The sequence below is a fragment of the Cyprinus carpio genome, chromosome B4 (genome assembly GCF_018340385.1).
Source record: "Cyprinus carpio isolate SPL01 chromosome B4, ASM1834038v1, whole genome shotgun sequence".
NCBI classification, from domain to species: Eukaryota; Metazoa; Chordata; class Actinopteri; order Cypriniformes; family Cyprinidae; genus Cyprinus; species Cyprinus carpio.
Genome location: NC_056600.1, coordinates 22,625,648 through 22,652,648, shown reverse-complemented (window position 1 = coordinate 22,652,648; position 27,001 = coordinate 22,625,648). Strand labels below are relative to the sequence as shown.

General features: G+C 39.1%; 1 protein-coding gene across 1 annotated transcript; it reads left to right on the top strand.

The window, feature by feature from the left end:
* The first annotated feature begins 479 nt into the window (after positions 1 to 479).
* LOC109072646 (myelin regulatory factor-like protein) lies at positions 480 to 27,001 on the top strand. Its single transcript, XM_042722399.1, has 26 exons — positions 480 to 830; positions 1,444 to 1,557; positions 2,721 to 2,808; positions 2,936 to 2,997; positions 3,083 to 3,452; positions 3,532 to 3,635; positions 9,246 to 9,393; positions 9,787 to 9,982; positions 10,069 to 10,145; positions 10,244 to 10,354; positions 11,339 to 11,429; positions 11,596 to 11,796; positions 11,988 to 12,096; positions 12,186 to 12,295; positions 12,389 to 12,549; positions 15,717 to 15,783; positions 15,860 to 15,948; positions 17,117 to 17,179; positions 17,357 to 17,412; positions 17,509 to 17,694; positions 17,787 to 17,834; positions 18,132 to 18,216; positions 22,092 to 22,166; positions 24,066 to 24,174; positions 25,432 to 25,506; positions 26,422 to 27,001. The coding sequence occupies exons 2-26, from the start codon at positions 1,512 to 1,514 to the stop codon at positions 26,506 to 26,508; spliced, it is 2,814 nt and encodes a 937-aa protein (XP_042578333.1). The 5' UTR covers positions 480 to 830; positions 1,444 to 1,511; the 3' UTR covers positions 26,509 to 27,001.

Sequence of the window (27,001 nt, the reverse complement as noted above, 5' to 3'; positions counted from 1 at the left end):
CACGCCGCATTGAAGCAGTCATTTCTGCAAAATGATTCCCGACCAAGTATTGAGTGCATAACTGAACATAATTATTTGAAGGTTGACTTTTTTTGTATTAAAAACACTTTTCTTTTATTGGTCGGATGAAATATGCAAATTTTTTGAGATAGGAATTTTGGGTTTTCATGAGCTGTATGCCAAAATCATCAGTATTAAAACAATAAAAGACCTTAAATATTTCAGTTGGTGTGCAATGAATCTAAAATATATGAAAGTTTAATTTTTATCATTACATTATGGAAAATAATGAACTTTTTCACAATATGCTAATTCTTTGAGAAGGACCTGTATATGAATACGTGGGTTCTGTCTTAATTTAGGTATATGCAACCACTTTATTTAATTTGTGATCTAATTTTATCATTAATTGCTGTTGAAGTGAATTTTTGCTCCGTTATTTGTTCCTGTCAAATGCACAGGTGTCCAGGATATCAATGATCTATTTGCACAGAAACACCCATCAGTCCCTTCAGCTCTTGTAGCATGTCTGTGTGTGATTACCTCATAAAGCAAAGCTTCCTTTATGGCCTCCTACAGGTGTTTGCTCGGCAGTGGGTGGATTTTGCCTCTAGGGTCAGTGAACAAAGTACATGTGAGACTGCACGACGACTGCCATTTTCACTGAATAAGAACCTCTTTTTTTTCTGTTTCTATATACATTACTAATTATTTTAATGTAAGAGTACATCTTTTTACGATGTATGTGGAGTTACTGATGGATTACACTTGAGATGTTTACTTTAATGGGCAAATCCAGCAAAACCGAAGTCTACATTTTGTGACGAAAGGTAGAACCTTTTTTTTGCTTGTTTCTATATAAACAAAATATAAATGTATTGCTATTGTGATCAGTTCAAGGGGATGGGCAGTTGAACTATATTTGCATTGTACAACTTTAGTTTATTATATTAGCAGGTTATAGTGAGGATTTTAGATGACTGAATTTAATATAATCTAACGTGTATATGAAGTTTGTGAACAGTCAGGTCAGCTAAAATGGCTGCCGCCATTCTAGGCCATGATCAGTTTGAGCGTTTGATATGAGGGCATACATTTTCAGTTATGTTCTACTTTGACTTGGAATGTTCAAGTTTAGAAGTATTACAAATTTATTAAAGGAAGTGAAACCAAATTAGTATAACAATAGTATTGAATATATTAATAATATCATATTGTTAGGTGGATCAGTTTAACCTGAATATACTTTGTGTGAGATGATAAAATTGTGTTTGTCATATTACATTAGCGGCACATCAAAAAGGAATTCAGTATGGTTGTGTGCTTGACACAAACACACTGCCATTCTTTCTAAGTGGGGAAAGGTAAATTGATTAGTATTTGGGTCAATTCATACTACCTCTCCATGTCAAAGACACAGAATGTCCCATTTTGTTCACACAGTGCTTTTACAGTAGAGGATTTGACATAACTGGCATTAAACTAAATTCAGAAAATCCTCAGCTGATCCAATGGATGTTCTTGGAGAAAATGAGGCACTGCAGCAGTTTTTTAATGGTAAGAAACCTAAACAACATTCACCCTACTTACCTTACAGTGTTCTTAGTTAAACAACTGTTTTTGCTGGTCAGGAGCATTGTCATCATGGGATCAGATGTATTTTCATGTTTCATGTACTGCATGTCACTATCAGCTATTTTTTTTTTTTGTGAAAATTACATAACATTGATATCTGGTTACAACCCAGGAATTTGTTATTATGAATTTATTATGCTATGCGAACAACATAGATAAAGAACTGTAAATGTAAAGATTGTATGGAGGTTGTGTTTTACATGGTCAAAGCACATCTAATGTAGGTGGCTGTAATATATACAGTATGAAGGTACAGTTTACCATAAATAGTTCAAGGCCACGGATCTATAAAACCAGTCAGAAGAGCAAACAGATCAAGGCCATACATTCATACATCTGTTCACTGTCTCATTGTTTTTCTGTATAGTATATCACTTCTGTAATTCTAGAATTTTAGATTTGTATTTTATTATTACACAGTGTTTTGATTATATTATGTACGCTGTGAAACCATTTCCAGGTTCTGGTGCCATTTCTTGATATTTTGGTGATTGAACATTCAGCCGGTTTTGTCTTGCTGAGGCACCTCAAGTTCATTATCCTCATTCTCTAGAGTGGCTTTTGTCTGAGATTTCTTTTAAGGTCCATCTGGGTTGTGGTTAGGGAGGTTAGGACGATTCTAAGGGCCCAATGATGGAGGTATGAAACACGATTTTCATCGAGGGGAATGCGATCGCGATTTCTACTGAGGGGGACGCCCCCAGAATGCAATCTGTACAGAAGGGGAAAAATCAACATAAGAAATCAAATTTTTTTTCAACATACTATAGCAAAGTCATGTGACCAACTCGAAAATGAGCAAAATCTGCATGAGGAACTTTTCACCCTCAAGCGAAATCTTGCCAAGCACAGTAAATGTGACCACATATTTATGCCACTTGATGTTGCAAATTTGGTAACTTTAAATTTGGTTGAATATTGAAAAAACAAAACAAAGCTCAAACTACTTGTTTGAAGCAAGAGAACCAATGAGTGAAATAAAGTGCCTTAAAGCCTCATGTCATCAAACCTCCTTCACAAAATGAATTACATGAGGAGAAATTTAAACAAGAGAAAGTATTGTAACATACTTTTTATTCCATCAGGACAGGATGTGAGTGGTGTGTTAGAGAGTGCCGTGGTAGACACCAGTATTCTGGAGCAGTATTTGAGCAGTGAGACAGATCCCACTTTGTGAGTTCTTTTAAATATTACAAGTAAAATAATTTAAAGTAAAGTCCACTTTACCCCTCTCTAAATTACAGGTTGCCACAGAAAATGGTTATTTGGGTTTTTTTAGCATGTTTTTCTGATTTCTTAGCATGTTACCCGAATCACCACCAGATTCAGGATCAGAGCGTAGTTCTCCACCACAAATACCAGGTGAAGTCTTCTCTGATCCAAAATCCCAAACACAAAGTTCTTTTATTGCTGCTTGTAGTCATTATACAGTCTGTTTTTTCACCAGATTCAAGATGGTCACCGGGACAAAGCAGCAAAGATGTGTATAGCCTATCTGAAGACTCCTTCCCTCTATCGTGTCCCTTTAAAGACAGGAAACATGATGTTGGCAGACCCCTTGGGAACCACATTAAAGCCATTTCACCTGCTTCGCTCCCTCAGTGCAGTCTCAACACAGCTGAGAGTTACACACAGGCAACCACTTCTCATAATGCACCCATCCATGGTGTCCCACTATATACTCAGTGCCCACCGATGGGTTTCCCAGCAGGACATATGCCAGCTAATGCAGCTGCAGCCTCTTCATGTGTGCCCCATGCAATGTGCTCAGAAACAATGTACCCTTATATGCCCCCAAAACATGATCAACATGTAGGGTAAGAATGTGTTGCGTGTGCTGTTCTGATTCTTTTTGCAGTTCATTCAGTATATTTACAGTCTGTATTTCTTTAACAGAAATATCTTGCACGAAAATAAGAAAAGAAGAAGGTCAAACTCTTTTGAGGGGCACACAGAGCAGCACGGGTGTGCTGACCCAGTTTGGACCAAACCATCATTCTGTAAGTCTTATATCGTCCAGAATGTTTTTGTCCTATCTGAGGTGATCATGTTCTATTTGCCCATCTAGAAATGTTGCTTTGTGGCATAATATCTTGCAGTAACTTGGTCAGATCAAAATGCTCTAAAATGCACCTGGGGGTGCTTTCACATAGTACTTTTGGTGCACACCTGGGATTATCACAACTTTAAGCTCAGGTGCCCATACCCAAATCTGCTTAAAAAGTTTTCCTGGTTCATGTGAACCAGGTGTGGTTTGCTGCTGATATGAACATGATTGTACTTAATCGTAGAAGTGGATCGCTATTGATGAAGTGTGATTCAGTTTGTGTGTGTTCTCACTCACAGAATGTATATCTCATGGGACTCCCATGTACTTTACATTTGCAGTACATTTAGTCATTTTAATCATTACTAATTTTACAGACACAATAAAGGAACATTTGGTTCATTCCGATACAGACCTGCTCAGTATTAGTATCAAATTTTTAATAATCATTAAGTGGACATTTGGAAACAATTGTTTATGTATATTATGTAACATTGTGTTATTCACTGCTGTAAAGTGACATGACTTGCAGATGTTTTGCATGCATAACACACAGACATGAATAATCAAAAAAAAAAAAATTCCGTTATTTTCATTATTGATTATTCGTTGTTGCAGCCCTACTCACTACGCCTCTAGAAACATAATGTCACAGGTTGCTTGGCAAGAGATGAAATGCAAGAAGAAGATAAAGGGAAACAGGCTTTAATATTCAAAAGTGTAATTCCAAAAGCAAATCCAATGCAATGTACAGTCGTGGCCAAAAGTTTTGAGAATTACATAAATATTGGAAATTGGAAAAGTTGCTGCTTAAGGTTTTATAATAGCAATTTGCATATACTCCAGAATGTTATGAAGAGTGATCAGATGAATTGCATAGTCCTTCATTGACATGAAAATTAACTTAATCCCAAAAAAACCTTTCCACTACATTTCATTGCTGTCATTAAAGGACCTGCTGAGATCATTTCAGTAATCATCTTGTTAACTCAGGTGGGAATGTTGACGAGCACAAGGCTGAAGATCATTATGTCAGGCTGATTGGGTTAGAATGGCAGACTTGACATGTTAAAAGGAGGGTGATGCTTGAAATCATTGTTCTTCCATTGTTAACCATGGTGACCTGCAAAGAAACGCATGCAGCCATCATTGCGTTGCATAAAAATGGCTTCACAGGCAAGGATATTGTGGCTACTAAGATTGCACCTAAATCAACAATTTATAGGTTCATCAAGAACTTCAAGGAAAGAGGTTCAATTCTTGTAAAGAAGGCTTCAGGGCGTCCAAGAAAGTCCAGCAAGCACTAGGGTCGTCTCCTAAAGAGGATTCAACTGCGGGATCGGAGTGCCACCAGTGCAGAGCTTGCTCAGGAATGGCAGCAGGCAGGTGTGAGCGCATCTGCACGCACAGTGAGGCGAAGACTTTTGGAAGATGGCCTGGTGTCAAGAAGGGCAGCAAAGAAGCCACTTCTCTCCAAAAAGTATAGTAAATGGACTGCTGAGGACTGGGGCAAAGTCATATTCTCCGATGAAGCCCCTTTCCGATTGTTTGGGGCATCTGGAAAAAGGCTTCTCCGGAGAAGAAAAGGTGAGCGCTACCATCAGTCCTGTGTCATGCCAACAGTAAAGCATCCTGACACCTTTCATGTGTGGGGTTGCTTCTCATCCAAGGGAGTGGGCTCACTCACAATTCTGCCCAAAAACACAGCAATGAATAAAGAATGGTACCAAAACACCCTCCAACAGCAACTTCTTCCAACAATCCAACGACAGTTTGGTGAAAAACAATGCATTTTCCAGCACGATGGAGCACCGTGCCATAAGGCAAAAGGTGATAACTAAGTGGCTCGGGGACCAGAATGTTGAAATTTTGGGTCCATGGCCTGGAAACTCCCCAGATCTTAATCCCATTGAGAACTTGTGGTCAATCCTCAAGAGGCGGGTGGACAAACAAAAACCCACTAATTCTGACAAACTCCAAGAAGTTATTATGAAAGAATGGGTTGCTATCAGTCAGGATTTGGCCCAGAAGTTGATTGAGAGCATGCCCAGTCGAATTGCAGAGGTCCTGAAAAAGAAGGGCCAACACTGCAAATACTGACTCTTTGCATAAATGTCATGTAATTGTCGATAAAAGCCTTTGAAACGTATGAAGTGCTTGTAATTATATTTCAGTACATCACAGAAACAACTGAAACAAAGATCTAAAAGCAGTTTAGCAGCAAACTTTTTGAAAACTAATATTTATGTAATTCTCAAAACTTTTGGCCACGACAGTACAGTGGGGAAAAATGTATTTGATCCCCTGCTGATTTTGTAGGTTTGCCCACTTACAAAGAAATGAAGGGTCTGTCATTTTTATAGTAGGTTTATTTTAACGTATAGAGACAGAATACCAACAACAACAAAAAAAAAATCCAGAAAAAATGCATTATAAGAAGGTTAGAAACTGATTTGCATTTCAGTGAGTGAAATAACTATTTGATCTCCAAGCAAAACATGATTTAGTACTTGGTGCAGAAACCCTTGTTGGCAAGCACAGAGGTAAGAATTTTTTTGTAGTTGGTCACCAGGTTTGCACACATCTTAGGAGGGATTTAGATCCACTCTTTATCCTTAAGGTTTCTTGGCTGTCGTTTAGCAACTCGAAGTTTCAGCTCCCTCCATAGATTTTCTATAGGATTGAGGTCTGGAGACTGGCTAGGCCACTCCATGACCTTAATGTGTTTCTTCTTGAGCCACTCCTTTGTTGCCTTGGCGATATGTTTTGGGTCATTGTCATGCTGGAAGACCCACCCATGACCCATCTTCAGTGTTCTGGCTGAGGGAAGGAGGTTCTCATCCAAGATTTTACAGTACATGGCCTGTCCATTTGCCCCTGAATGCGGTGAAGTCATCCTATACCCTTAGCAGAAAAACAGCCTCAAAGCATAATGTTTCCACTTCTGCGCTTGACTGTAGGGATGGTGTTCTTGGGGTCAAAGTCAGCATTTCTCTCCCTCCAAACACGGTGAGTCGAGTTAATGCCGACAAGCTCAATTTTGGTCTCATCTGACCACAGCACTTTCTCCCAAGTCTTCTCTGAATCATTTAGATGTTCAGTGGAAAACTTTAAAAGGGCCTGTACATGTGCCTTCTTGGCAAGAGGGACCTTGAGGGTGCTGCAGGATTTCAGTCCATTGTGGCGTAGTGTGTTACCAATGTTTTGCTTGGTGACTGTGGTCCCAACTGCCTTAAGATCATTAACAAGCTCCTCCCATGTAGTTCGGGGCTGATCCCTTACTTTTCTCATGATCATACTTACCCCATGAGGTAAGATCTTGCACGGAGCTCCAGACCAAGGCCAATTGATGGTTGTTTTGTATTTCTCTCATTTCCAAATATTGCTCCAACAGTTGTCTCCTTCTTACAGCTCTTTGGTCTTGTCCATGGTGGTGGGAAAGGTTAGAATGGAAGATACAGATTGTGTGGACAGGTGTCTTATACACCTAACAAGCTGACATTACAAGTAACTTCAGGACTAATCTGTGTACCGCATGGGCACATAACCAATCTGTGGGAGCCAGAATTCTTGCTGGTTGGTAGGGGATCAAATACTTATTTCACTCACTGAAATGCAAATCAGTTTCTAACCTTTATATAATGTGTTTTGTTTTCTGGATTTCTTGGGTCTCTATATGTTAAAATAAACCTACCATAGAAATTACAGACCTTTCATTTCTTTGTAAGTGGGCAAACTTACAAAATCAGCAGGGGATCAACTAAATATTTTCCCCACTGTAAACACAGACGAAAACTGACAAACAATGAAGGAGAACTGAGAACTTATGTATGATGCCAAACAAAGGAACTAATGGGATAATTAATAGAACACAGATGGAAACAAATGAACTAATCAACAATGAGGCATGGATCCGGAAGACTGCTGCGGAGCCAGAGGACCAAGATGGAGCCAGAGGGAAGGAGGAGCCAGCCAAAGCCAGAGTGATGGAGGGGCGAGTCAAAGCCGGAGGAGTGAAATCCCATAGCATTGGAGGGTCAACAACTGACAAAGGTGGAGCTGGAGGGACGAGGGAGCCCTGTGGAGCCAGTGTGATGATGGGCCAGTGTGGAGACAAGGGAGCTAGGAGCCAAGGCAGAGCCGATGAGTCTAAAGACTGAGGTGTAGTCCAGGCCATGTGATGGTCTCTGACGAATGCTCCATGCTCCGTGGAAACAAATGAACTAATCAATGAGGAAACTAGGTCACAGAGGGCAGAACTAACAACACAATGAAAACACAGGAAAGATCAGACATGTGGCACATAAAAGGATGATGATGGCATACCAAAAGGGACCAAAATCTGTTTCAGAGAAAGTCTGTTAACTCGGTGGTTGCAATGTCTCCAGGCAACTATTTCATATGTTATTTCTTATAATCAAATAATGTTACAAAGTTTATATGTCAGGTTGGATCAGCCAATGTGCATGTGCAGTCCCAAGTTTGTGTATGAGGATACTGACTGTTTCTTTGGCAACCGGAGCTTTAAAATGTTGACTGCACAATGATGCAATGACTTTAATAATTGGCCACTGGCTCTTTTATCTAGAAGGTGGGGCATATTCTGGCATATTGCGTGTTGCACTTTCTCCCATTCATAGTTATATGAGTTCAGTCTTGCTATATACAAAGTCTTTGAGCTCAAACAGTAGAACATGGAGTTAGCAACACCAAGATCATTAGTTCAATGCCTACACTGTAAAAAATGACCGTGATTTTAGCAGTAAAAGACTGTGAAAATGTTATAGCAAAAACCAATTAATTGCCTAATTCTTTCAAAAGGTTGGTATATTAACATTATATCAGTTAATAAAATTACAGTATTTAAATGTAAATTTAAGTTAAATCCGTAAAACCTAAAATGTCACTACCATATTTTTACGGTAAAATTCTGGCAACCACAGCTGCCAGTTTTTTACAGTATATTTTACAGAATTTTTTTTTTTTTTTTTTTTTTTTTTTTTTTTACAGTGTACATAGATTCAATTCCATTTATCAATTAAAAAAGTGTACACTATAAAGATCAGTTTTATAGAAAGCAGGAAAATCAGTGTTTGTGATAATAGAAAAAAGATAAAGACAAACCAGCGATGACAGTGCGGGAAGACAATCCTAAAGATAACGTTCCTCATACATTTTAAAATTTTTAAAATACTAGGCATCATGCACTTGCTTTATGACTTTGTTAATGGTTACAGAGAAAAACTACTACACTAAACAACTGAGGATCATAAACTACCAGGCATACAAGTCATTTGAACCACAACAACAATCTCACAAAGCAACATGTACCTCTTCACTAGGAGACACATGACAAGAAGAAAATGTGTTCTAAAATTGTCACAAAACATCAAAGTTGTTTGATCTCCTTGGACTGGATGGACTCATACTATAAAGCTAAAGAATCTGAGTCTGTGCTCATCATACACAACCCATTTAAATCTGTAAACTCAGACTGTGCAGTATTTTCCAGACTTTACATACCATTTTGTGTGTCTTTCCTTAATGCTTGCATTGTCTTCAGGTCCAGAAAGTGGATCATATGAAGCGCAGTGTTATGACAGTGACACAGCTGGTGGAAGTCCAGTGGGCAGTGTGCACCAGCTGCTAACGTGGGACCGGTATCAGCCCAGTCAGTGGTGCTCACTCCACAACAGCAGATCTGAAAGCCTGTGAGTAACTACCAAGATTTTCTAATCTGAGATGATGGACTAGGACCATGGTACTATAATGATATTAGTTCGGAAAACTCTGATACTTTTAGACCAAAGAACACCATAGAATTACTATGGTACATGTCCAAACACATGGTAATGCTATTGTATTTTTTTTTTTTTTAAATGTTAAATGTTAAATGTTACAATGTTTTAAATGTAAATGTTTTTTGTAAATGTTTACAATTTGACTTTTATATCCCATTTGTACATTGTATCACTGTTACTCTAAGTGAAGAAGGAATTTGAAGGCCCATAATTCATGTAGAAGACATCTTCTACTAACATTTACCAAGATGTCATTTAGCAATAAAACCTATGAAGCTCATGTGTCTTTTTTCTTTTGAGTAGACCACCTCCAGGCTACCATGTGGACACTGATAAGGGTTTCAGTTACTCGACACCTGATGAAGCCTTTGTGTGTCAGAAAAAGAACCACTTCCAGGTGACAGTTCACATAGGGATGGCTGGAGATCCTAGATTTGTCAGAACGTCAGGAGGTCTCATGCCCATAGAGAGCTTCCATGTGAATTTGTTTGGGGTCAAGGTAGTGAAAACATGGCTGAAAACCTTACAGAAACATTTATGTTCTGAATGTAGATGGTTTGTTTGACACTTGAATCCATTTTGTAGTTTGAAGCACAGAACCATTTCATCACTATAGAGCAGTCTCAGTCAGACCGCAGCAAGAAGCCTTTCTTACCAGTCAGGTAAGTGTCAGGATACTTAAGCATGTGGAAAAACATTTTATAATAATGTATTATAAAATGTGTCATTTATGCTGATTTTGGTTAAACATCTCTTTCAGAGTAAATCTGCCAGGAGACAAAATCACAAAGGTGACATTAGGACGGTTACACTTCAGTGAAACCACAGCGAATAACATGAGAAAAAAGGGCAAACCCAATCCTGATCAGAGGTTAGTTACAAACAATCTCAGAATGCAGGTCCAACCTATAGACATTCTATGTCCGAATATGCCTAGTTTCATTTTGTATAGTATACAAAAAACAGTATGCCAGAATGTCTCAATTCATAGTATTCACAAAAAACAGTAGACATAGAAGTAGAAGTACCTGGATGATACTTGACTATCCCATGAAGCCTCGAGAGGGTAGGTCATGTGACAGTGAAAACATGGCAGATGTAGTACCTCCAAATTTAATTCTTACTACCAATATTCATAATATATATACCGGAACAATATACTTTTTTCACAAAGTAAGTTGCAAATGTAGTACCTACTGGACACTATGCAATTTTGAATGCAGCTATACTCTCATTTTATAGGGCAGTAATACAACTAAACAAAGAGCTTCTGTTTTCACAGTTACAAACAACAGTTTACCTAAAATGATCCAGGCAAATCTGGACTAAACAAAGTAGCACTTTAGTGTAAAATCTTATTCAATTTGACAATTTTTCAAATTTTATATACAGGCCATTTCTTGATATTTCATGATTTTTGGCCAGGTGTTTGGTTCAGTTAGACAGTTACATGTATATTTTAAGGAGAATTATGTTCCAAACAGGTCTCTCAAAAAGATTTCTTAACGATTTTCCTCTAGTCTACTACTTTTATAGTGAACTTCAGGGATGCAAATTTTTCACCTTTTGGTGAAAGTTGCTTTTCTGGATCCAAAATAGGTCATGATCCAGTGTTTTCGGCATCTCAGAACAGTGTGATTGGTTCTGTTCCACGGAAACTTAAACACTTTGTGTTCGTCTTTGAAACACAAATGATGATATTTTTAATGATATCAGAGAAAAACATTCATGCTTAAAAAAGCTAATAAAGACATCAATAAAATAATCTATATGAATCACATTGATCAATGCATATACAAATATAGTCAATTGCAATTATAGTAACTAGCTGTATGTTGTTGCTTATGTTTCATAGGTACTTTAAGATGGTGGTTGGTCTGTATGCTACTGTAAAAGAGGAGCGTTTTCTGCTGGTTGCTAATGTTTCGGAAAGAATCATCGTCAGGGTAAGTTTTTGGACCATAACCATAACCCTAACCAATATATTCTGCCATGAACTCATCTATTTTCCTCAAGGACTGCTGCTTCAGTAATGGGAGCTTTCCTTTGGCCTTAATGTCATGTTGGTGTGTGAAAGTGGTTCTCAAAGTTTTATCATCTCTCCATCTAAAGGCCTCCAATCCTGGTCAGTTTGAGAATGATAGTGATGTGCTCTGGCAAAGAGGACAGAACCCAGAATCTGTGGTGTGTCACGGGAGGATTGGCATCAACACAGATAGCCCTGATGAGGCTTTGGTGGTTTGTGGAAATGCCAAGATAATGGGCAACGTCATGCATCCCTCAGACAGAAGGGCCAAACAAAACATTCAGGAAGTGAGTGTCTGTCTGCTTAGTCAATATAAAGACAAACTAAACAAAATGGCATCATATAAGGTTGGGATAGCAATGGCTTTCTCAAATGGATGGCCTTCCAAAAGTGATTCTGTTTACATCTAGTATTAACATTGGTCTTGATAGATCCAATGAGTGAAAACCACTAAAATGTTGTGTCTGTGATGTTGTAGGTGGACTCAACAGAGCAGCTCAAGAGGATTGCTCAGATGAGAATTGTGGAATATGATTACAAACCAGAGTTTGCCTCAAGGATGGGAATTGATCAGCATCACGAAACAGGTACAGGCTAAATTAGCATATACACTGCACTTTTTATAATTCAATGTCCTAAAGACAGATTCTCACAGATAAGGTGTCTCTTTGATTAGGAATCATAGCACAGGAAGTCAGAGAACTCCTGCCTTCAGCTGTAAGGGAAATGGGTGATATCACTTGCGTAAACGGGGAGAAGATTGATAATTTTCTCATGGTGGACAAAGTAAGCCTGTCAGATATTTGTTATTAATTGCAGTGACATTTTCTAGACATTTGAGGATGGTCTGAAAGTAATTTTGGTTGTTATGTCCTAAAGGAGCAGATTTTTATGGAGAATGTAGGTGCTGTGAAGCAGCTGTGTAAACTCACAGATAACCTTGAGACTCGTATTCAGGAGCTTGAGGTCTGGAACACTCGCTTGGCCAAGCTGAAGAGGCTGGGTAGCATGCGGTCCAGCAGCGGCCCTTCTGCTAAAGGGTTGGGATCGATTTTCTTAACTTTCCACACTGCATTTATCTCTCTATCCCTCGCAGATGCCTTCAAGTCTGATACACATTTTCTCAACAAACACGGAGCTCCATGCATCAGTGTTTCCTAGAGTCCAACACTGCACATTATCTAAGTTACCTAAAATAGACATTAGTTTATATACAGTATCAGCAAAGGAAACATTTCTAATTTTTACCTTGATGTACTAAAATAACTAGAACTGAAAATTAATAAAAACTATATAGTCATATTTGAAAAAAAAAAAAAAACAACCAAACAAAAAAACTAACAAAATTGACAAAAACCCACAACAAAATGACTGCAACTTTAACTAAAAATGTAAAAACTAAACTATTAATAGCTATTTCAGTTTATTTTAATTTTTGTTCATTGTTATCCAATCATAGTTCCCTTTCAATATTACACTCGTACTGCATCTTGCTAGATGCATATGGGAAAAAGCCTTTTTTCTCCTGAACTGAAGCCTTCTTCATTCACGCAGTGAAACTGCATGGCAGTGGTTCGTGCAGTGTATTAAAAAACGAACCAATGGCTAGGCTGCGGAGCTGCACAAGCCTATGGCAACCAAGCCTGCCAAAGCCCACCAGAATGGGCAGGGTGTCTGGCTATATAAGCGGGCATTCGCCACAGGATTCTCAGATTTCTTCTCCTTCAGCGACGACTCTACGCTCATCACTGATTCTGAAAGCCTGCTCGCTGTTGACACGCCTTCGCATCTGAAATCAGGACCACTCAGCACAGCTGACCTGCTTCTCCACCGCTACAGCGATGCAGCAGTTCTGGCCCATTTCCCCTGCCACCATCCAGCGATTCTGAAAGAGCTTATTTTCAACAGGTTACATTACGTTGTTGCAAATGTCGCGCTGCGAGTGTGGCCCATGCAGGGAAACTTGCACGATACAGAAGAGAAATGAGTATGTCATCTGTCTGTGCAGACCCCATGCAGAGACTGCTCACTCACTGCTTTTTTCAACTCGTGGACTGCCCCCACTGGAGGCAGCTCCGCTCTCCCGTTTCTCCTCTCTCAGCAAGCATCGGAGAGAGAAACAGCGAAGTCAGGGAGCTACCATGTTATCTACCCACAGTGCTGAGGACCCTGCCTTCGAGCCACTACAGTCTGCCAACATTCGATCGCTATCGCTGAAGACTGCTCTGCTTCTAGCACTGGCATCAGTAAAGCGATTGGGGAACTTCAGGTGCTCTGTATTAGCCCTGCCTGCCTGGAATTTCGGACCTAACAACACTAAAGTTATCCTGAAACCAAAGCACGTTTACGTACCTAAGGCAGGTCATTACAATCTCCGCGCTTCCTCCTTCTGAAGAGGACAGAGATCTATCTCTGCTCTGCCCCGTCAGAGCTCTGAGAATCTATATTGAGCATTCCGCCCCCCATAGGCTATATATATAATAGAAATATAACTCTTTGTCAACTTCAGTAACCGCACCAAAGGGCTTCTGGTCACGAAGCAAAGACTCTCTAGATGGATAGTAGACTCCATCTCGCTAGCGTACTCTTCCTTGGGCCTTCAATGCCCCATTGGAGTATGGGCCCACTCGACTAGAGGCATTGTCTCGTCTTGGACATGGTCCAGTGGTGTGTCTATTGAGGTTATTTGTGAGGCGGCCGGCTGGGACTCGCCATCCACATTTGCAAGGTTTTATAACCTGGAAGTCCCGGCCTTGCAGGCCAGGGTCCTTTCTGCTTGAAGTGACCAGACCACATAAACAGATCTGTTGGAGAGCCCTTGACCATACAGTTCACCTGTTAGCTCTCGACCCTTGGGTGTCAAAGTTACAGGAGTACTTTGGAACAATCATCCAGGCCGGGTGTGATCTCAGGAAGCTCAACCCGTCTTAGCCTTGGAACTTCTCTATGGGCAATGGTTGCTTATGGAAGTTTGATATCTTTAGTAGTTCCACTACATTAGCACGGCGTGATTGTACTGTGTTCCCATATGAGTGTTACCTGTTACCCAGTATGAGTGTAGTATCGACAGGGAACGTACTCAGTTACTTAATGTAACCTCGGTTCACTAAGATACGGGAACGAGTACTGCGTTGCTAGCCGTGCTGTGTAGCTGCACGACTCATCCGCCGCTTCAGTCGGAGTAACCTGAGAATCATGTGGCGAACGCCCGCTTATATAGCCAGATGCCCCGCCCATTCTGGCGGGCTTTGGCAGGCTTGGTCACCATAGGCTCGTGCAGCTCCGCTGTCTAGCCATTGGTTCGTTTTTTAATACACTGCACAAACCACTGGCCGTGCACTTTCACTGCGTGAATGAAGAAGGGTTCAGTTCAGGAGAAAAAAGGCTTTTTCCCATATGTGTCTACCAAGATGCAGTACTCGTTCCCATATCTCAGGGAACCGAGGTTACGTTAAGTAACCAAGTATGTTCAATTTAGTTTAGTTTTCATAGTTTTTGGGATTTTTGTAGTTTCAGTGTTTAGATATTTTAGAATTATTGTTTATTGATTGTTTATTGAGTTATTTCAGTAACTGGTATTTAACAATTTCACAGTCTAGTGTTGTTGTCTGGTACCATTTTCATGTAGGCAGGCTTTACATTTTATAATATACCTTGTATCAAAAACCTACATTAAAATTCATTTTTATTTCATTTAAATTTTCTGAGTATTTTTGTAGTATGTATTTTATTGTCTGTTTTTCCTAGTCATGCCAATTTTTAATTCTAATTTGATTTAATGAAAATGTTACCATTTAGTATCATTTTTTGATAACAATAATACAACTTCCAGAGTTGGGAAACACTTAACTGTAATGCTTATCTTTCCCAAAGTATGTAAATATCTTAACTTTCGTTAATAAACTTATTGTAGTTATAAGACTTACAGGATATTCAAAGTCATGAGAAAGATGGTAAAGATCTGTCTGAGTTCCTGTGAGTCTTGATGGCAGTGATGAAATGAATACACAGGAAATTCAGAACTTAGTTCCCTAATTCAACCTATTTTAAACTCCCTAAAAACATGTTTTACAAACATATTTATATTTATTTATTTAAAATTTCATAATTGCTGAATGGAAATACAAACTCACTTTGTGAGTGTGATGTATGTGCTCGCAGTCAATCATCTGAAATCATTTGTTTTACTGAAATCTTTGTTTCACAGGAAAAACAACAAAAATAACACTCTCCATTCAAAACTTCCACCGTCAACGCCACCGCAGTCAAGCACAGTATGTGAAAATCCCTTTATTTATCAATTTGTACAATAAATTTGACAAATATGGCTACTTCATATTTCTCTTTCAGAACTACTTCTGTGGGAGATATCACAACTGTCTTCAACACAGAGTATTCCAAGCTAGTATTATCATGCTAGTAACAACCATGGCTCTTTGGTGAGATGTTCTTAAGTACACTTTATCTTAAATGTTCTATTTATATACAGTATCAGATTGGAGCAAAACAGAAAATGTGGAACCTCCAAATGGTTCAGTAATGAAAAGATGTTATTCAATAGTTATTTCTTGAATTATTATGATTAAACACCTTAACTGTAAAAAAAATGTAAAAAAAAAGAAATTGTATAAACAAATGGTCAAATGACCGGCACCAGAGGGTGCCAAAAAAAAACTTCAAATACTGTTCATTTATAGGTATTTCTTAAGTTATTATGATCAAACCTTCAATGCAATAATAATAATAATAATAATAATAAAGAAAACATCACTATTAGTAGCAACAGAACATAACACTAACATTTCTGACATATCCTATATATATATATATATATATATATATATATATATATATATATATATATATATATATATATATATATATATACGTGTGGTATGTGTGTGTGTGTGTGTGTGTGTGTGTGTGTGTGTGTTGGGGGGGGGGGGCTTGGGGGGGGGGGCTTGGGGGGGCTTAGGATTATAAAGTTCTATCTGCATTTTGAGCAATTTTGAGATATTGAGCCTCAGATTTTTGGCATACCTTTTTTAAAATAAAAAAGTCTCAAAATGTACACAACTTAATAACTTAACAAAATTAAGTAAATAAATAAGTTGTCACAGAGTTAGAATATGTGAAAAACTCAATTTTGACAAAAATGTCAGACAGAACCTTATAATTTGAAGGTGACGGTTTGCCTATTTTATGTAATATTTTATTCCTAAAAATATGGTGATATTTTGACAATATTTTCCGGAGTGATAAAAAGAGATATCCAAAAACCCCCTCTAGTAAAAATTTTTTAACTCTAATATGTCCACAAAATGAAATAAGAATTTTGACCTTTTGTTTATCCCATTTTCAGATTTCTGCATATTTAATAAAATAATGCCTCATGTGCATTTTAAACATAGTGTTTAAGAAAATGTGTAATACAAAACATTGTTTTAAGGAACTGTTATTAATAATCTGGGGAACATATTTTGACATTTATTAATTTTAAAAACTAATTTTAATTTTACATTTTTTTAAAAACATTTTAACATAGTTATATTGTGGCCGTGATTATTCCTTCATTTTTGTGACATTTTTTTCTCTGTTGTTTTGCAGTGTTATTTCTATTACTGCACTTTATATGTTGACATTACAAGAAGACATGGACTTTAATGACAGGTACAATGTCATCTTCAAAGATCAGCATCAGTACAGAACAATTTACTGGGTGTACACAGACTCAGATTCAGTCATGTTAAATCACATCACTTGCCATGCTTGTTACATCACTGTTACTGCTACTTAATGGACTTTTATTTGGAGTAAGATTTAACTTTGTTTTCTTGGCATGTACAGTTTCAACAACACCAATGTTATGCCAACTTATTCCACAACAGCGGCATTGACTACAGGTACTGTATGTAGACAAACCGCATGTAAATTGGTTAATCTGTATAATCTATTCATTGTTTATTTTATATAGTGAATTTCATTTTGACTGTTTGCAGTGTTCTCCACCACCTCTCCTCGTCCCTGGCCTCCAGAGATTGATGTCTCCAATGTGTTTTATTCAGATGAGGTCTACTGCTGTCCTTCAACTTCAATTGATAATCATAACACCCAACTGACAGACACAACTGTCCCCTTTGATGCTCTGTCACATGTAATCCCCAATCTGAGAAAAACACAGAAAGGTCAGAGACATGGTGGCAGTCTTCTGTCTTCAAATATACTTTTGTATATGTTTGTGGCTGTCTTCATGTAATTTTCATTTATTCCCTTTCAGAGAAGTGGTTAGAAAAACTGTCAGACAAAGTGAAAAATTCTACTGACTGTAAGTTGACAGATCTTAAATCTTAAATAAGCCTGTTAATGCCAAGTCCAGGTTAGAAAAGTAGAAGCTAGTTTTCATTTACTTGCCACTTTCATTTACCTCTATAAATTTTTCCCAAGTAATGGTCTCAGTGTGGGTAGTTTTGGTGCACAAATATTAGTTTGTGAATATTTGTGACCGTCTCCTCAGGATAAATCCATTATGTTGAAAGATTCCTTATTCCTAAAAAGAATAAATGTAGCTGTGACCAAAATAGTAATTCACACCTTTAGGTCTTTGTTCTTGTCTTCTTTACAGGGACAAACACAACTATACAGTCCATCTTCGTAACGCAGAATCAACAAGTTATAGATAAGCAGTACTGTCAGCGGGAGAATTGTGGGTAGGTATCAGATTTACATCTTCAATATACACAAACATTCAACAGGAAGCTCCTTTTTCACTCTCAGTATGGTGTTCACAGTTTTATGTTCCCTATCTCTCGGCCACTTCAAGTTATGTCAATGATGACATTAGGTCTTACTTGGGAGGCCGAATCCTCTCTGATTAAAAGAAAATGGCAATGAAATTTGGCTAGTGGATTTTGCATGCTTAGCCACTCCCCGTGCATATGGGTATAAATAGGCGACAGGTACATCAGATTTTTACTTCGGAGCCAAGTGAATGAACAGATTCACCAGGCGAATTCTCTCTGCTGTCAGAAGAAGAGGCTGTTCTGGGTGGTTTTACGGCACAATTGGCGGCATTTATTTAGCGATTCCCCTGGGTGCTTCATCTAAAAGAGTAGTTTCTGATTGCAGACTGCTCATGTCTTTTTAAATATGCTGTTCCATTTATGCATTCAATGTGAGCATATAACCATTGCAGTGCTGCTATCACGCCTCTCTCTCCTTACGGGGATGGGAGGGTCTCCTTCTGTTACTACCCGCGCAGGCTTCTCTGCCACAGGCAGAGCCTCTCCGCTGGGCCAGTCCCCATGGACCTCTCACTCCTCCCACAGCAGCTGTTCTGTGCGGCTCCCTGGTGATTCTGCTGTGCCGTCTGATGGCGTGCCCAGTGTTTCATTCGGCATGCCAGTAGAGGATCAGATGTCGATAGCAGCACCTTGGGTGTTGTCGCCACTGCCGAATCAGACCCAGAGTTGACGGCAATGCTTTCCCGGGCCGCCGTGAGCATGGGGATGGAGGTGTGCACACCTTCCAATCCCAAGCCCTCGCGGTGGGATGATTGGTTCCTCGGCATGGGCCGTGGCTCGCGACCACGCCCTTCCCTGGTTCCTTTCTTCCCAGAGGTGCATGAGGAGCTGATGAAGTCATGGATGGCCCCTTTTCAGCTGGAAGCCGCTTGTCTTCCTCCTCCATTAGCTCATTACCCTCGATGGTTGGGTGGCTAGGGGGTACATTGATATTCCTGTCCAAAGCCTGTAAGCTGACAGCGGATCCAAGCTAAAGCCAAGGCACTAAAATTAATACTGACAGAGATTGATGCAGGAACTGTGGTCGGCGACTGTTCCCTAGGGAAGGCGATGTCTATGTTTGTGGTCCAAGAGTTATCTATGGTTCAGCCTTGTTGAGATGAGTGACGTCAACAAATGTTGAGGCCGGCACATTGAGCCTCGTACAGCAGCGGAACAGAACACAGCAAAGAAAGAACAGTTTCCTTTTCCACTCTCGCCCATGATGGCCCCTATCGCCAGCGTCCAAGAGATTGTAGTTCGGGGGCACAATGCCTTCCCACACATCTCCAGCCGGTCCCTCCAGGGTCACGGGAGTCCTGCCGTGATGGGCCAGAACGTGGAACTTTTTGGGCCGTTTAGCACAACTTCCGACCGCTGCATCACTGTGGATATGTCGATTGTACCTTTGGTGCCACTCGCATGGAGTTTGGGAGCATGGTTCACGCTGCTCAACCCATCCCACTGGCTCATTCAGACAGTCTGACTCAGATAAGCATTCAGTTCACCAGGCAACCCCCCAGGTTCAGCAGCATCCTCGAGACTTTGGTGCCAGTCCAAGATGCCTCTGTCCTGTGCGAGGAGATTTCTGTCCTATTGGCAAAGTATGCAATCGATCCTGTCCCTCCAGCCAAGATGGTGTCAGGGTTTACCGCCCTTACTTTATCGTGGCCAACAAAGACAGTGGCCTTCGGCCAGTCCTGGATCTGGATTCTCCAGGTCGACCGCTGCAAACCAGTCTTGGGGCTGGATGCATATGATGATGCTCTTCTGCGTCCCCCATGTCTTTGTGAAAGTCTTCTTCTCTGGAGTCACACGCGACGCAAGCCGCTGCGTGCCATCCACATCACGGGGAGCTCTATCGTGCAGCCGATGTGCTATGACAGCTCACTGTTCGCAGAGAAGACCCTCCAAAGATGCACAATTGGAATAGTGCTTTCTTTCCTGCAAGGAAGGTTGAAGTGTCACCCTCCTCCTTGAAAGTGTATGTGGCTGCTATCACAGCACATTATGATGCAGTGGACGGCCAGTTCCTGGGAAAGCATGGTCTCATCGTCTAAGACAGCGCTCCTGACCGCGCTCACTTCCATCAAGAGGATCGGGGACCTCCAAGCATTTTCGGTGAGCGAAGAGTGCCTTGTGTTAGGGCCAGCCTACTCTCACACTGTCCTGAGACCCTGGCCTGGATACGTGCCAAAGGTTCCCACCATGTCTTTTCCAGCCTTGGCGTTGCTGTGTTCCATAAGAGTGCTGCACATATATGTGGACTGCACCCGGAGCTTCAGAAGCTCTGAGCAGCTCTGTGTCTGCTACGGAGGTCAGCAGAAAGGGAAGACTGCTTCCAAGCAGAGATTGGCCCAGGGGATAGTGGATGCCATAGCCTTGACGAACCAATCCCGAGGCGAGCCGTGCTCCCTGGGGGTGAGGGCTCACTCCACATGGAGTGTTGCCATTTCCACGGCACCTCTCTGGCAGACATCTGTAGAGCTGCGGGCTGGGTGACACAGAACACCTTTGCGAGAGTTTACAATCTCCGCATTGAGCCAGTTTCTTCCTGTGTGTTGGGTAACAGTTAAGTGGCGGGAAGAGCTGGCCGTTGTCATACTTGCTACGTCATTCCCCCTCACCTGGGCATGCAAGTGCCTGTTTCCTCCTCCAGTGCAGTTTGCTGGATGGTGAACCCTGGTCGAGTATCCTCCAGGGGGGGCAGTCAGACTGGGTGGAGCAATCTGATGCCAGGCCCAGTATTGGTGTTAGCTTTCCCGGGTCTCTGGTCAGCCCCGTACTGGGCTAGGTGTTCATAGGGCTTGATTCCCTTCGGGCGATCCCATATGTGTATTCTTTCAAGGTAAGGTTTGCCTCTCGGTTAACCCGTGTCTTTCCTTTGAGAGACCGTTTTGTCAGGCTCTGCTGGCAGTCGTTCCATCTCTACTCTCAGGTATGACCTGCCTCATAGTCACATTCCATATGTAGAACTGCCCCAGGCCTGAGTCAGTCCACATCAGTGTCTCCACATGATACATCCCTACGTGTAGGATGTGGCCTCCGTAGCACCCTTCTTGAGAAGGCTCGCTTCCCCATTGTTAATGTCAAGCTGTAACAACAAATAGAAAAGATTTGAAGTTATCTTTCATTGAAGGTTGAAATCCCTTCTATTAAGAAATTTCTGTGGTGAAAGGAACAGCGGCTTGGCATCACCAGCAGCAACATATTCACCTTTGGTCCCTGCGGTTACCAAGGTCAGCAAATTTTTGCAGTGGCGGTGGGAAGGTTAAGACCTTTGCGTAGCATTTGTCTGATATGCAGCTGCTTGTCAACATTTGCAATGGCATGGGGTTGTGACGGGGTTCAAGTTGTGACGCTTTCCATGGTCCCCTAATGTCGTCATTGTCATAACTCGAAGTGACTGACAGATAGGGAATGTCTTGGTTATGTACGTAACCCTGGTCCCCTTCTGGAGGGAACGGAGACGTTATGTTCCCATGCCACAACCTTGAACCATCGCTGGTTGCCAGGGACTAGTTCTCTGCTCCTCAGCATAAAACCTGATGAGTGGATGCACCAGTTGTCCATTTATATCCATATGCACGTGGAGTGGCTCAGCATGCAAAATCCACTAGCCAAATTTCATTGGCATTTTCTCTTAATCAGAGAGGATTCGGGCTCCCAAGTAAGACCCCTAATGTCGTCATCAACATATTTATAGCACTTGGGGATTTCTTGACTTGCAGCACTAAAGTCATCAGAAATGTTCAATTATAATAAATGTGCATTTTACTTATTGATCTATATATTTTTTGTAGGAAAGGAAACTACACCTACCTCATTCCCCTCAGTAAACACATCCCACCCAACATGCCCATAACCCTCCAAATGACGTGAGTGCAAGATTGTTGATATCGCACACAGTTTTCATTATACTGCACTCCAGGTTTCATAAGAGTTTAATTTTATGCTCATTGAGTTTAAGTAATGGAACAAAGCCACAGCACAGAACATTTAACAGCTATAAACAGACACTTTAATAGGAAGAGTTCACCCAAAATAAAATTCTGTCATCTTCTACTAACTCTCATGTTGTTCCAAACTTGTATGCTGTTGTTTTTCCTGTGGAACTCAAATTGAGCTGTTCTGAAGAATGTTCATAGTGCTCTTTTCCATTTTAACAGTTTATAGTGACGACACCTGTCAGTCTGCATAAACCAGTCATAACAGTATCAAAGCAGCAGTGTATGACTTGTGTGCTATATTTAAAATCTTCTGAAGTTATATAAACCAAATTCCTTTGTTCCTGGTTCCTTTGGACCAGGTTTGACATTAAACAGCATTGGTTCTCAAATTTGTATGACCAGAGATGAGCCAATTTGAGAATGACATTTGAGAGCTGCTGAAGAAGGGAAGATTTTTAAGAGTTTGGTGTGAGGGTGTGTAAATTATGACATTATGTTTTTGTTTTTATGGGTGAATTGTTCCTTTAATATCATGTTGAGCAGGGCTAGACCAATAAATGTGAACAATCAATTTATTAAACAAATAATATAATACATCTATAGGCTATGTTAATATTTAGGTAATAAGAGAAATTACATAAATACAGTACTACTTTAGAATACTATTCCACCACTGATAACATAAAACTACACAGGAACAAACGACTAATGCACTTTTAACATTCTAGCAACTGCTATTAACTAACACGAATTAACGATTAACAAATTAGCAAGTAATAGCGCTCAGTTGAAAGTCATAGTTCACTATTAGCTAATCAGTAACAACAATTTTTCATATCTCCTAGAGAACTACTAAGAACTGCTATATACAGTTTCATAATTAATGTGTATAATGCATAATGTATAATTAATTCTAAAGTGACGATCATGGTAACCCACTAGTAATGACTCAAGTATTACCAAATCCTTCAGAAGGGATTACTAATTTACATGAATAATTACTAATTTATTTGGATCAGTATTCTAAAGTGAAAAGCATGATAACTTTACAAAACCCTCAAAAGCTTACAATGATTTCAGTTTTACTAGATCCAAGATGCTTCAAGAGACCTACCTGCAAAGCTACAGTACTGATAAAAGTTTTAGTTACTTGTGTAAAAATGCTGTAAAATGAGGATGGTGTCAAAAATAATGTCATAAATAGATTTTCCTTATCAGTTAACTTATATTTACTAAATTAAATCAACATATGGTGTGACCATCCTTTGCGTTTAAAGTTGCTTTTTCAGGTAACTTTGCAGGTAGGTCTCTTGAAGCATCTTGGACACATTGTCACAGTTCTTCTGGATTGAGTCTGTCTCAGTTTGTTCTGTTTCTTCATGTCATTCCAGACAGACTGATGATGATCAGATCAGATTTCTGTGTGGAGCACTGGCTGTTGTCAGACTCCTTGTGCAAACAAAAATCTCACTGGATTATTACAATTAATGGCAAAATTAATGTTCGGAAATTTAAACTGATATTTCCTATGAAGCACTATAGCAAAAGAAATAAGTAACTGACTTTAAACCATTTTTGGCTGGTGAAAATACTAGTGTTCTAATAATTTTGGCCACCACTGTATGTCAATATATGGAGAACTGTGGCTTTGTGCTGATGGCCGAATTGGTCTGTGCTGATGTAGAGCCATATTGCAATCCTGCTTGTGTACTACTGCTCATATAGAATAAACAGACAGAAAGTAATGTATTTATTTATTTATTTTTTATAAAAGTTGTGGTTATGAATGAATTGATATGAATGAGTGTTTTTCTTACATCTGAGCAGCACAACTGAGTTGTTGGTGATTCACCTGTGCTCACATGATGAGAGTAAGCAGTGCTCTTCAGTACTTGACTACAATGGCCCAGAGTCAAACACTGCTCTCAACACACAGGTACTTTAGCACTTACACTCTCAAGGCAACATGCATTTATTGTTTAACAATATTTATTTGTTGTAGACTATTCAAACTTTAATTTTATAGAAAATTCCTTTTAGGACTGTTCATGAAAATTATGGATAATTCAAAGAATGTGATTAACAGTTAGGCTAAAAAGCGTAATGCATTAAGAATGCAGTTGTCACTCCTGTAAAATTACTGAACTGTACGTGTGTAGCACATGATTAAGCATTAAAAGGTGATCTGACAGCCAAATTTATCTGCAGTGTACATGGCTTAGGTAAAATTTCATTTTTGGTAAAATGGTTTTTGGGTAACACTTTAGAATACTGTTCCACCATTAGTGAATTACTACACAAGAACACATGAGTAACACAATATTAGCACTCTAGTAACTACTAGCATCTAACAATAAACTCTGATTAATGAATTAGTAAGTAATAATGCTTAGTTGAATGTGGTAGTTCACTATTAGCTAATCAGTAACTATTATTTTTTCATACCTCCCCAAGAACTACTAAGAACTACTGTATAGAGGTTCATAATTAATATGAATAATACATAGTGTATAATTAATTCTAAAATGAAGATCATGGTAACCCACTAGTAATGACTGAAATCATTGGAAACTTTTGAGGGTTTTGTAAGGTCCTAGTTAGTAATTCATTTTGCTAGATTTGGTAACACTTAAATCATTACTAATGGGTTACTGTGATCTTCCCTTTAGTATACTGGTCCAAATAATTAGTAGTTTCTTCAGAAAGATGTAGTAACACTTTAGTCATTACTATCCAAAACCTAACATATGTCTCAAAAGCTTACAATGACGTCAGTCAATATTAGGGAGTTATGATGATTTCCACTATTTCCAGAATACTGATACAAATAATTAGTAGTTCCTTTAGAAGGATTTGGTAATATTGAGTCATTACTAGTGGGTTACCATGATCTTCATTTTAGAATTAATTATTCGTTAAGCATAATTCACACTAATTATGAACCTGTATGCAGTAGTTCTTAGGAGTTCTCCAGGATATATGAAAAAAATATTGATTGGCTAATAGTGAACTACCAATTTCAACTGGGCACTATTACTTAGTTTTCTTGTTAGGTAATAGTAGTTACTACAATGTTAATAGTGCATTAGTCCTTTGTTCTTGTATAGTTATTCATTAATGATGGAACAGTATTCTAAAATGTTACGGGTTTTTGATATCATGCATTTGTTCGAAGTCTTTTCCTTTTCAACAGGGCTACATACATAAATGGACATTGGCAGTGGCAAATCACTATCACGCATCTTACCATTTCCGCTCTTCTGTTGCTGTGAGTGTATCTTTATATGTTTGTGTGTTAATCTGTGAATGTAAGCTTTCTTTGAATTAAGACTTTACTTAGAGTAGAAAACATATGACATGAATGAAAATGAGGTTGTGAGGAGACATAAGTACAGTCTGTTCAGTGGGCCTCATTCATGAAACTTTTGTTAATATATGAGTAAATTCAGAGTAATTTGAGGGTAAAATTGACATTTAAAAAAAAAAAAACCTCTGCCCCTGGATTCACAAATTCATCATAAAAAAAACTCTGTGTGTGCACACGCATTTACTTTTAGCATAGTCCCTGTCCATGAATTACATGTACATAAATATTGTGGGATCTTTGGACTCCCTTCTCTGGTTTAGATGCTGTATATTGTATAAATGCAGAAGAGACTAATTGGCCATATAAACAAAGAAGATAATTTAATTTAAAGTGTATAGATAGCAGACCCTACTGATGTTTCTAACTGCCTGCTAACAGAATGCATAATAAAATGGAATTATTAATTAATTTTTATCAATGAAAACTAATTATTTTAGTTATGATACATTTCAATATATTAAAGATTACCTTGCTATATGGACAAACAAACTTGTGACAGAACAGCTTAATAATTTTTTTTATTATTCTGCTCTTATTTCATGAATGAAGCCCAGTGTGTTGTAGTGTTGTGTTCTTGAGTGCAAGTCATTTAGCCAGTGAAACAAGATAGAATATATCTTCAGTGCACCAAAACACAGGGCTTCTAAAAATCCTAGATTATCTATGACTTTAACAATATGAAATATTGGGCAGACTGTACTTCTGTCTATGGTACTGCCAAATTAAATGTGTTTATGGCAATGATGGTGTGACTAGCAGCATGACTTAAATCTTTTGGCCATATGCTGTCATTATATATGTGTTCTTTTCACACAGGGTTTGGCAGATTGTAACACCGATCTGAACTTTGCAGAAGTTTTATTTACTGACTACCACTTCCATTTCTTCCGTCGCTGTGACTGATCAACAACCTTCAAAAGCAACATCCAGTGATTTGACTGCATTAGTCAAATGCAGGCTTAAATTATATCCTATAAGGAGTCTTTTCAAGTCTTTCATGGGCAGATCTTGTGTTGTTGCTGAATAAAACGTTTGAAATATGTTTGATATTAATTTATTCTTATTTTCATGGTGAAATCAGAAGGAAACATCTGAACTGCGGGTCTTCAAATATGATTTGACATGTATATGTTTCAACAATAAAGAGATGATTGTTGTTTTGTACTGAACTACACAATCAGGTAATCTTTTACTCAATACTCATACACACTTGTGTTCCTGTACTGAACTGAGCACATTATGTAAACCTGTGTGCAATGATGTTGACCAAATGATTTTGACCAAACATATGATTGTTTCAGAAGTCAAATTGTTTTTACAGTTAAAGACTTTTATTAATTTAAAGTTTTCTCTAAACATCGAACACTACAAATAAAGGAAGATTGATTCTCTGAAA